Source organism: Cervus elaphus, chromosome 24 (genome assembly GCF_910594005.1).
Source record: "Cervus elaphus chromosome 24, mCerEla1.1, whole genome shotgun sequence".
Taxonomy (NCBI): domain Eukaryota; kingdom Metazoa; phylum Chordata; class Mammalia; order Artiodactyla; family Cervidae; genus Cervus; species Cervus elaphus.
In genome coordinates, this window is record NC_057838.1 from 63,895,086 (window position 1) to 63,907,220 (window position 12,135).

Below are 12,135 nucleotides of genomic sequence, written 5' to 3' on the forward strand. Positions count from 1 at the left end.
GGGCTGAGGGCAAGTGGGCAAGAAAGAGCAGCCCCCAACTAGGCAGCACTGGGGGACTTGAGAGGTGGATGTGGGTTGGGTAATCGTCTCCCCGTGTGCCCAAGCCCCGCCCGGGCACCTTTCCCACTCCCTCGGTCCCCGCCCCCCGTTCTTCCCCTCTAGGAGCTAGCAGGAGCGGGGAGGAGGGAGGCCTGGGGCGCTTTATAGGACCACAGGGCGGGGCAAACCTCCTGAGGTCACCGAGCCCTGGATAAAGGGACGCAGAGCGAGCGCAGGTGGCAGAGCCTTCGTTCCGGAGCCGCCCCAGGACCCCAGACATGAAGCTCTTCGTCCCCGCCCTGCTGGTCCTTGGAGCCCTTGGTGAGTGCAGGTATCCGAGGGGCGGGGGGCATGCCCCTCCAGATAGATGTCCCGGCCCGCACGCCCCGCTGTGGGAGCATCCCAGTCCCGTCGCCCCTCAGTGTGGGCGTCTGGGTCCCCGCTCCGCGCCGTGTGGGCGTCCTTGTCCCCCAGAGCAGGCAGGTTGGCACGGGCACCTGCCGCAGGGGAGGCGCCCGGGAGCGGAGCGGATCCCGCCCACTCGCCTGGGGAGGAGCCCGGAGCTGGGCTCCGAGAAGCCGGCGGGGTCGGTGCCGAGAGCTGCCGAGCTCCCCTAAGGGTCTTTCCCGGTTCCTGTCCCTTCTGTCCTACCCGTAGCACTGTGGCAGGGGTATACAGAGGGAGGCGGGGATGTTAACGAGATTCGGAGAGGGCGAGTGGCTTGCCCAAGACACTCAGGAGACTGCAGATGGGGTCCCAGCTCCTGCAAGAACTGTGTAACTTGGACAAGAGACAGTCTTTCGGAACCTCAGCTTCGCTGAAAAAAGGCTCAACCCTTTTCCCACAGGGCTGTGAGGAGGGCGTAGGGCCGCCTGCGCTGGTAGACGGAGGCGCACACAAGCCCTTCCCACTGCAAAGGGGCAGGAGTGGGGGGCACGGACCCTGCTGTTGGGGCCCTTCTGTCGAGGGTGTGAGAGAAGTGACTGGTGCCTGGTTTCTAAAGTGCCTGGACTGGAAGGGGACTAAGCAGAAGGGACTAAACCGCTGTTCCTTCTGACCCCGCCCCCCAGCCCCCAAGTATCTGAACTGATTCCTGGATCCTGGAGAAGCTCACCGTGCAGGACGTTAGTGATATAAATGTGAGGGCCAGGCTTCCTGCAGTGGAGGGGGAGGGTCCAGGGCGGTGGCCTTGAGGGCTGAAGAGTGTCCGCGGTGAGGGGGGTGGGGGGTGGGGTGCAGGACTCCAGTGAAAGTCCAGGTGGCACCCCCTGCAGCCTCCTCTGTCCTAGGGCATCTACTCTGGGCTGGGAGCATCCTGGATGAAAAGAGGTGTTTGGAGGGTAACCGTGAGCTTTTGCTCTCTAACCTGTCCCTGCCTTTTCTGGTCCTCTTCTCCAGTTTCCTTCCCATGTTGTTGTTCATGTCTGATTCTCTTCAACCCCGTGGACTGCAGCACGCCAGGCTTCCCTGTCCTTTGGTATCTCCCGGAGCTGGCCCAAACTCATGTCCGTTGACTCGGTGATGCCATCCAACCATCTCGTCCTCCCCAGGGGTGTGGGTTATTTCTCTCTTCTCTAAGGCAGGACTGGACCTGGCCAGGACCACCAGCTCACGACTACCTTTCCTTTTGCTCCCTGACCGGTGGCCTGCTGGGCCCATAGCACAGGGTCGAGGCCACCTGGGAGAGGCCGGAGGGGCAGGAAGCCTTGCTTTCCTAGAAGTGGTCATGGGCTGTGGCCTGGGATCTGGCTCAGAGTTGCATCACTGGGTTCCATTTTCACTTGAATCTTTGGTTGTCTTGACCCCCACTGAGGTCTGCAGTTTAAATCCTATTGTCCATGGGATGGTGGCCAACGTCCCAAAGTATCACTGAATCCCTTGTCCTACCCAGTGGAAGGAGCAGCCACTGGCCTAGGGGGTTCCTGCCCTGCTCCCCATGGGTGTCGTGGCTGGAAGAGGCTGGGTGGGGTGAGAAGAGTAACGACACCCCAGCCTCTGCCTCTGAGAGTGGGGCACTGTGTGTCCACACAGAAGGAATCTGAGGACGTGTCCTTTCAGGAGGGTGCCATCCAGGCTCAAGTGGGCAGCATGTGAGTGACCGAGACAGATCAGGGGCGGGGCTGGGGATACAGGAAGGGCCAAACCTGGATCTGCCTGGGGGACCGTTTTGTCTTGAGAGAAACACACAGCTTCAGAGCTGGCTTCTGGGAGCTGTGGAGGCGAGGAACAGAGCGCTTGTCCCCTGGTTCCCTATTCCTGCCCCTGCTCATGCCTTCCCTCCAGCTTGACATATGGTCTTCGTTTTGCTCTCTCCCTTCACTCCCAGCTTCCATCTTATGACCCCCCCCCCCGCCCCACTCCTGATTTCTGTCGTGTTCTCCATTCTCGATGCTTTTCTGCCTGGTTTCCAGGTTTCAGCCCACTTGTCCCTGCCCTCTTGTGAGTCGCCACTCTACGACTTCTGAACGAGACCTTCTAGGACCAGCACTGGAGGCTTTCCATGACCTGCCCCCACAACCTTTACCATCTCCATGGCAACCCATCTTTAACCAGTCAGTCTACATAGGCAGCGGGCTTGGTGGCTGACTGCCTAGGTTCAAATCCTGGATCTAGACTTATTAGTTGTGAAACCTTCGGCAAGCCATAAGTTAAAGCCACAAATTTCTCACCTAGGAAACATGGATATCAGCAAAGCTCTCAACAAGAAGGGATTGGGTGGATCGAGGGGGAACAGAACACATGGAGGGCTGAGTAAAGACCTGACATAGACTGGCCTGCAACAGTCTATGCACATGGCCTGTTGTTCCCGCTTCTTGGATTGCCTCCCTGCCTCAATTATTGGCTGAGGTCGTGGGGACATCACATCTGGCTTGGCACGTGTTCTCTTCTAGAGCATTCATCATACTTGGTTGCATCTTTGGGGACTTTTTGCCTCTCCCGATGAGATGGCTGCTGCCATCTGCTTGCACGTTCCTCTGCTTGCCACCCAGTGCTGTGTATACAGAGGGCATCCAGGAAACCCTGCTGGGTCCCAGTGGCTAAATCATATGGTGCTGATTCTCACTTCAGGACAGATCCAGGAAGACTTCCCAGGGTAGATTACACCCCTAGAAATTTCCCTGGGATGGTGGCTGGTGGGGGAGGGGGGGAGGGTGTGGCAGCCAAACCCTCGCCAGCTGTCTCCATACCCCGGAGGGTCTGAGTGTGCAGGGGTTGTTCATGAATAGGACGTGGCAGAGAGCTGAATGCAGCCCCCTCCCCACCAAATCACATCCAAAAAGGGAGTGGCTTTTGCAACCAAGAGGCTTTCTCTCTTTTTTGTAGCAGTTTTACTGATGTATATTTTACATATCATGAAATTCACTGAATCAAAGTATACAATTCAGCAATTTTTAGTAACTTTACCAAGTGGTGCAACCATTGTGGTAAATAAATTTTAGAACACTTCCATCCCTCCTCGAGAGTCCTCTCTTCAGTGCAGTGGTGAATGGTGTAACTCAGGCACACTGACCTATTTGGTACAACACTACTGCAGCTCAACTTCTGACAAGGGGTGGGGTGTATTTTCCTTCATTCCCTTGGCATCCTCTGGGGAGATGTCTGAGGCCTCAACACCCTAGAGGGACCCGGATTCTAAGCTGGACGTTGCCACTGCTGAGCAGACTGTCACTCAGCCATCCTCAAGAGTCAGCTTCCGCACCAGAAAGACAGACGCAATACTTCCTCCCCTGCCTACCTCCTAGGTTCCAGGGGAACAAAGCAGGTGGAAGAACCCTCTAAGCTGATGCAAGGGAGCATTGCTGGTTTTTTGTCAGGGGTAGGAAGTATGTCCGTCAGAGGAGGGAAACGATTCCAGAGGCTCTGATCATCTCCTCAAATTTGTTGAGGGTCACAGGCCTCTGGCCAGCACGGAGTGGTCATCAGGCTAGCGGAACACCTCCATCGGAGGCAAGTGGCCTGACTTAGCCACATAAGGGAGAGGGGAGGGGAGGGCCACTGCTGAAGAGGGCAAGGCTGTCCCTTCCACGGACAGTGACAGAGCCCTCACTCTTCGGCCTCTTTCTCCCAGGACTGTGTCTGGCTGCCCCAAGGAAAAACGTTCGATGGTGTGCCATTTCACAGCCGGAGTGGTCCAAATGCTACCGATGGCAGTGGAGGATGAAGAAGCTGGGTACTCCCTTTGTCACCTGTGTGAGGAGGACCTCTGCCTTGGAATGTATCCGGGCCATCGCGGTGAGTCCAGGCCGTGGGCTGGGTGGAACCAGACTGAAAGGGAAAGGATCCAAGTACCACGGAAAATGTGCTTGTCCTGCCCCCTCTGCTCTTCTTCCTGAGCGCCCGTAAGCTGGGAGCTATCCTCTCCCCTAGGACACAACGCTAGTTTGAAAGCAGACATTACCAATCTAACATTTGAAAACCATGTGTAGGGAAACTGGGATCGTGACACAAATTGTGAATAATGACGGTGCAATGATGGTGGCTCAGACGGTAAAGAATCTGCCTGCAATGCAGGAGACCTGGGTGCGATCCCTGGGTTGGGAAGATCCCCTGGAGAAGGAACTGGCAACGCACTCCAGAATTCTTGCCTGGGGAATCCCATGGACAGAGGAGCCTGGTGGGCTACAGTCCATGTTGTTGCAAAGAGTTGGACATGACTGAGTGACGAACCCACCACTAACACACAACGATGTCACAGAAGCAGTTGTGTTGGGTGAATATGTAACACTGGCAAAAGTCAAGGTGACCCTAAAAGGTAAAACCTCCAAAGAGATTACCTCTGAATTTGCAGAGAAAAAAGCTGAGCCCATCATAGTCAGCACATCATGTGCTGGGGCACGGCCTGCCAGGCCACAGGGCACTGGAAAGACACTTGTCTAAGACGTTAGCAGAGAGAGAAAGGAAAGGGAGTCATGACCTGTGAATAACTTCAGATTCCTTTTGTTTTTTTCAGATGTAAAATCTACTGCAATCATTTTTATTCAATCATTTGACACATATGTTGTGTGTCTGCCTTGTGCCGTGATAATGTGTACGTGACTTTAGCACAAAGTAGGTAATGTGTGTAAAGTTCCTATTAATATCTAGGGTTATTGGAACAGTACTTAAGGGAAAAAAAATCTAGTTTTAATAATATTTTAGACTGTTATTTTACAACTATGGCCCGTGGACAAACAACACCAGCATTTCCTGATGGCTTAAAATGCAGATTTGTAGGCCCTATTCTAACTTGTTCAATATCTGTGAATAAGACCTCAAAATCTGCTTTTTCAGTAAGAGCTCCATTTGAAATATGTACTGCATACCACAGACTTCCCTGGTGATTCTGTGGTAAAGAATCCATCTACCAATGCAGGAGATATGGGTTCAATCTCTGGGTCCGGAAGATCCCCTGGAGAAGGAAATGGCAACCCACTCCAGTCTTCTTGCCTGGGAAATCCCATGGGCTGAGGAGCCTGGTGGGCTGCAGTCGATGGGGTCGCAAAGGGTTGGACACAACTGAGCAACTAAATGACAACTACATACCATACATCAAAACAGAGATAGATTAAATGCTTAGAAATAAAATGTGTATTATTGAAAACCTAGAGAGGTGGATTCATTAGCAGAACTGTAGAGGGAAGAGAAGTCTCTTAGCTTTTAAAAAAGCAATGAGCTAAATCATGAAGTAAAATGAGTGATTAAAAATTTTAATTTATAGCCATTAAAAACACTTAAGCAAAACATTTGACAGCGTTATAAAGCAATTATCCTCCAATTAAAAAAAATTTAGAAAGCACTGGAGTGAATATGCACCAGCTCTGACAAGTGACTGTATTCTGTAAAGAACTAATTCAATTGGTAAGAAATGTAAGATCACATAAGAAAAACAATATGGGGAGATGGAGGTAGTATTAATAAAAATACTATGAAATGTTCCCCGTAATAATCGAGACATACAAATCTAAGCAATTTGTTAGCGCTTGAATTTTCTAAGTAATAGCACTTGATAAAATGAAAGCCTCTCCCACTGGTGGTTCTATAGTGAAACTGGTCCTCACGGTAGGTGGCATTCCAAATTGGAAAGGAATCATCTGGAAAGCAGGATGGCAATGATGGCCAAGGCCTTGAAGACAAAATGCCCATCGTCTGGGTGATCCCGCCCTCACATGCCTATCCCAAGGCAACAGGTCATCAGAAGGGAAAAAAGCTAAGAGGACAAAGCTGTCCATGAAAGTATAATTTTAACAGCAAAAAGTTAGAAGGGACCCAAGTGGTGAACATTGGAGGGAATGTTTCAAATTTAGCTTAATAAATTATGAAACAGTCACATTACGATAAAATATCGTGAAGTCAATACAATCAATAAAGCTGCTACAGGAGAAAATGTAGGCAGTTTTAGATGAATAAAGCAGTCCAGAAAATATTATTTCTGCCAGGCTGCAAATATGAGAAATAAGTAAACATAGGTGAAGTAATATGCCAAAGAGGATGAACGTGGTTTATGAGGATAACTTTAAGATATATTAATAGTCAAAATGTCTATTCAATAAATAAGAACTTAATAAATATAGAGCAAAAATAGGGGAGGGAGCATCTAGAACTTTTTGTTTTTACTGAACTTTTAATTTTGTATTGGAATATAGCTGATTAACAATGATAGTTTCAGGTGAACGGCAAAGGGATTCAGCCATACGTATACAGGTATCCACTCTCCCCCCAACTCCTCCCATCCAGGCTGCTATATAACATTAAGCAGAATTCCTTGTGCTATATAGTAGGTCCTTGTTGGTTATCCACTTAAAATATAGCAGTGTGTACATGTCCATCCCCAAAACTTGTAATGTAGAAGATGGTGAAGGGTGCCATCGCTGAGTGATCTGAGGCATGTCGTGTGAAAAAGCGGCCACCTGGCGACCTCAGGGGCTACAGCAAAGGAGCTGGAGCTCGTTACCCAAGAAGAGGGGCTCTGGGCTTGTACCACCTCTCACGGCAACTGAGTTGGACGTGACTGGAAGCTGACCCTCTGGAAGATCCAGCCATGGAGCCTTCTGACATCCTGAGGTTCACTTGCCTGGCTTAGGGTAGGTTTTCTCCTGAAGCTGGTCTGGCCTGTGTTTTCAGGCAAAAAAGGCAGATGCTGTGACCCTGGATAGTGGCTTGGTGTTTGAGGCGGGCCTGGACCCTTACAAACTGCGGCCAGTAGCGGCAGAGATCTACGGGACGGAAAAGTGTGAGTTCTCCCTGGGGACCCAGAAGTTGAGGTGGCCTGGACCTGGGCCCCGGGCTCCATGGGGTCAGAGTGGACAAGGCACAGAGCTGAGTCCTCAGACAGTGTCACACGTCCAGGGAATGATGACCCTGGGCTATTTTTGGGTCGGTCACTGACCCCCTAGGGAAGCAGAGGGGGCTCTGGGCTGCAGTGACCAGATGGAATTCCCCTTCCCACTAGGGGCTCGCTCAGAGAGGGCTGTTTCTCTCTCTCTCTAGTCCAGGCTAAGTAAGAGTTCTCGATTCTCTTTGCCTCTTCTGCAGCTCCCCAAACCCACTATTATGCTGTGGCCGTTGTGAAGAAGGGCAGCAACTTTCAGCTGGACCAACTGCAAGGCCGGAAGTCCTGCCACACAGGCCTTGGCAGGTCTGCTGGGTGGAACATCCCTATCGGAATCCTTCGCCCATCCTTGGGCTGGACAGAGTCACTCGAGCCCCTCCAGGGAGGTAAGACGCGTGGGGGTTCCGGGGGTGATCTCAGGCTGGGGTCTCTACTCCAGTGGCACCTACACAAGCCACTTCGGGGGTGGCCCAGGTGAGCATGTGGGATGAATCCAAGGCAGGGGTGAGGTTAACTGCTGTGAAGCCTGTGGGGGCGGGGTCTCCTGTATCAGCAGCCCTGGGAGGTGGTAGCTGAGTCTAGTGTCAGCCAATGTCCATCTTCTGAGCTCCTGGCTTTGCAAAGGCTGTCAGGCGGCGGTGGAGGGGAGGGAACGCTAGGGCTGTCACTGGCTGTGGTCCGGTGAGCTCACACCCTGGTTTGTTTCTCTCCGTTCAACAGCTGTGGCTAAATTCTTCTCTGCCAGCTGTGTTCCCTGTGTTGATGGAAAAGCGTACCCCAACCTGTGTCAACTGTGCAAGGGGACGGGGGAGAACCAGTGCGCCTGCTCCCCCCGGGAACCATACTTCGGGTATTCCGGTGCCTTCAGGTGAGTGAGACCGTCCTCTTTTCCCCAGCGGCCCACGTGTCCTCGGGCTAGGAGGCCCTTTCTCTGGGCCCAAATAGAGCTCAGTGACCATGGAGGAGGTCCGGTTCTCCTGCTGTGCAGAGAATCTGAGTCTGAAAAAGGTGCTGGCTTTGCCCAGTGCACGATCCCCTCCAGTCCCCCAGTCCCCCCCAGGTGCCCCCTCATCTCCACACCAGCCCAGCGAGCAGTCACTTTGTCAGCGCCCCCTCCTGCCTCCCCAGAGATCCCTGAATCTGGCTTTGTCCCTCTGCGGTCCTGGGCTCCTCCTGCTGACTGCTGTCCCCTCACTAACTACTGAGGGCCTGACGGAGTCTTGTCATGGGCAGACCGGCCCCAGACTCCTGGCCAGGCAGCCGGACAGCCTGGTCCCTCTCTCTGGGAGGTAGTGATCTCTGCCTCACTGGGGAGCTCTCTCCTCCGCCCCAGCCTCGAAGCTGATGTTTCTGCTTTTACCCCATATGCCTCTCAGACTCAGGCATTTTGTGGTGGGGGGAGGCCTCCCCGATTCTCTGCTGCTTAGGGCATGTTTGCCACTTAGCCCTGGGAGGGGAAAAAACCACATGGTCGCAGGTACTGCTTTAACCCTCTGGTGCAGAGGCTTGGAAACTCTTTTACATAGAAAGTCAAAGTTTTGCCTTCTCAATCAACCCTTAAAGGGGAAACTGGGGGTCTCTAGCCTGCACTTTCTGGTTCTCTCTTCCTCAGAATCCATCTGCAGGTGGCCGCTGATGCCTTCCCAGTGGGGGCCCTGGAGCCTCAGAGACCTGTCCTCTGCAGGCCAGGAGCCCACAGAAGACAAGCCCCAGGGCCCCGTTCCACAGGCAGGCACGGGGAACAAGCCGGGCCGCCGGCTCCATGCTGACCCTTCTGGTGCTTTCTCGTCCCACAGGTGTCTGCAGGAGGGGGCTGGAGATGTGGCTTTTGTCAAGGAGACGACAGTGTTTGGTAAGAGAAGGGAGAGGAGCCATGGGTACTGCCTCCTTTGCTTTTCTTTCCTTTTATTTCATTGTAATTCCAAACAGTGAGCTAATTTGACTCCTCACTTCTTGGCACACGATCATCAAAGTTCTCTGCAGGGCACAGCTCTTGTTTTTATGTGACTTTATATTTTAAGCGATCAGTTTTCTTTGAAATGCGCGTGCCCGCTGTCTTTCTCTTCTGCATCAAAGACCCCCATGTCAAGGTATCTGACACGTCCTCCGAGATAGATGTGGTCTTGCAAACTGTATAGTGCTGATCTGTGTTTCTGGATTCTAAGCTCACAGAAGCTTTATTGATCGTTATTGATTTTGATGTGATCAAGGTTTTCCACTCAGCATTCTGTTTTAGAGATTTATCCGTGTTGTTGTGCTGTACTTGTCTGGTTCAGTGGTTCTAACAGGTGAGAAGTGCTCCGTGGAGAGCACATATAACATTTATTATTTACGGTTGGAAAGCAGTAGATACGTCACTGTTGATTTATCTTGCATTTCTCTGGCATCTAGTGAGTTTGACCATCTCAATATATTTGCTGGTAGTTTGGGCTTCGCTTTCTTCCTTTTTTCACCTTTGACTGTCTTTCTGTTGATTTTCATGCCTGTTTCTTCATAATTTTGATTCAAGGTGAGGCATTCCTCCTCTCTAGATAATGAGCCATGGTTGGTTCTAGACTTTAGGAAAATCTCTTCTCAGTCAAAAAAAAAAAAAAAATAGTAACAGGTTTGTTGAACAGAAGTCCTTGATATTGATAAAGTCAAATTGGTCACTTTTGTCCTGCTGGCATATGTTTTGGCATCTTTTAAAGATGCTATTTTCCATCCAAATCATAAATATTTTCTACAGTATAATTTATTGACTCCCCTCCCTAACACATTCTTGTTTGTTCATATGTACCCTACCTAGGAAATTAGGTATGGATTCCACTTCCGCATTCTCCCCCTTTATAGTGAGACCATTTTCCTTACAATACTGACTGTAAAAAATCCTACTCTTTTCCTACTGCTGTGTGGAGCCGCTTATACATAAAACTTGTTTATAATCATGGATTCTGAGCTATTTTGTATCACTGGTCTATTTGTATTTTTCTGCTTTTATTCCTCTGGTTTGTAGTGGTTCTTAATAGCTTATGGAGGTGAAAGTGGGAGGGAGAGAAAGAGAGAGAACCTTCCCCAAACAGTTTGCTATTTATTTTCTAACTAAAATTTTCTAATTATTTTCTTGATTGTTTAAAACATCATACTCTAAGTAGAATTGTATTGAATTTAAATTGATCCATGAAAAACTGATTTATTTAAGTCAAATTTTCTAATCCCTGGATCATAATAAATCTCTCCCTTTTGATCACACCTCTTTTTAGGTTATTTAATAGAACTTACCGAGCTTAATATTTTTCTCTTAGTCTCCTGCATTGTTTGTTTTTGTCTTACTTTGGCTGCACAGAAAGGCTCACAGGATCTCAGTTCCCTAACTAGGGATTGAACCCAGGCCACCACAGTGAAAGCACTGAATCCTGACTACTAGACCACCAGGGAGCTCCCTCCTGAATTGTTTTTTTGTTTCCTGCATTGTTTAATGAAACTAATTGCAGTCACTCAGTCCTGTCTGACTCTTTGTGACGCTGTAGACTGTAGCCCCCCAGGCTCCTCTGTCTATGGGATCTCCAGACAAGAATAGTGGAGTGAGTTGCCATTTCCTACTCCAGGGGATCTTCCTGACTCAGGGATTGAACCCATGTCTCCTGCATTTCCTGCATTGGCAGGCGGATTCTTTACCACTGAGCCTCCCGAGAAGCCAGTGAGGCCAATTACCTGCTATTTAATGATTTTACTTGCTATTATAGTATATTACATTCTGTATTAGTTTCTGTTCTGTTATTGCTAATGAGGGTAACACTTGATTTTTGTAGTGTTGCCTAGCTGGACTTTCTTGTTAGTTTTATTAGTTTTTTCTCGGTTTCACTGGCTTTTCTATGTCAGTGATTACATCATCTTTCAATAATTAGAATTTGTCTTTTTCCTTCCAGTGTTTATATCTCTCATTTCTTTAGTAAATTGTAAAATACAGGTCATCTGGTATTGTGTTGGCAATGTGACAACTGACATCTTTGCCTTGTTCCTGATTTTGAAGTGACTTTAAATTTTCTTCTTTTAGTATGATTTTGCTGTAGATATTTTGATAACTAGCATTTATCAAGTTTAATACCTTTGTCAAGTTCTCTATAGTACTAGTGTTCCAAAACTGAAAAAAAGCACAAATAAATATTGAACATATAAATGCTTTTCCCTGTAGCTATTAAGATGATCTCATTGTTTTCCTTTAATCCATTCTTGTCATGAATGTCTTTAGCTTCTTTGGCATTCAGTCATTCTTTTGTGAATGGAATAAACTGATAAATGTAAGAGTCTGACCTATTAGTTTAAAAATATTGTTATGTTGAGTTAGCTAATTATTTTAGATTTTTCTGTTTACGTTCATAAGTAAAAGAGGTCTGTAATTATTCCCTCCTGTACTTCTTTCTCTGATTTTGAGATCCAAATTATACTAAGCTCATAAAACAACTTGGGTCAGTTTCTATCACTTAATGTATTCTGATGCAATTTACATGTGATATAGATCAACAGTTCCTAATTGGGATGGACTCACTCATACCATCTTTCCCCCTTTTTTGGATACACCCAAGTGTTGATAAGGAGAAAGCAATGGCACCCCACTCCAGTACTCTTGCCTGGAAAATCCCATGGACGGAGGAGCCTGGTAGGCTGCAGTCCATGGGGTCGCAAAGAGTCGGACGCAATTGAGCGACTTCACTTTCACTTTTCGCTTTCATGCACTGGAGAAGGAAATGGCAACCCACTCCAGTGTTCTTGCCTGGAGAATCCCAGGGACGAGGGAGCCTGGTGGG

General features: G+C 49.3%; 1 protein-coding gene across 1 annotated transcript in view; it reads left to right on the forward strand.

Moving 5' to 3' along the window:
- The first annotated feature begins 146 nt into the window (after positions 1–146).
- The window catches only part of LTF (lactotransferrin), a 30,314-nt gene continuing 18,325 nt past the window's right edge, over positions 147–12,135 (forward strand). The window contains exons 1-6 of the mRNA XM_043886826.1: positions 147–360; positions 4,109–4,272; positions 7,141–7,249; positions 7,552–7,734; positions 8,069–8,216; positions 9,145–9,200. Coding sequence (XP_043742761.1) covers positions 318–360; positions 4,109–4,272; positions 7,141–7,249; positions 7,552–7,734; positions 8,069–8,216; positions 9,145–9,200 — 703 coding nt within the window. The 5' untranslated portion in view covers positions 147–317. The remainder of the gene's footprint in view (positions 361–4,108; positions 4,273–7,140; positions 7,250–7,551; positions 7,735–8,068; positions 8,217–9,144; positions 9,201–12,135) is intronic.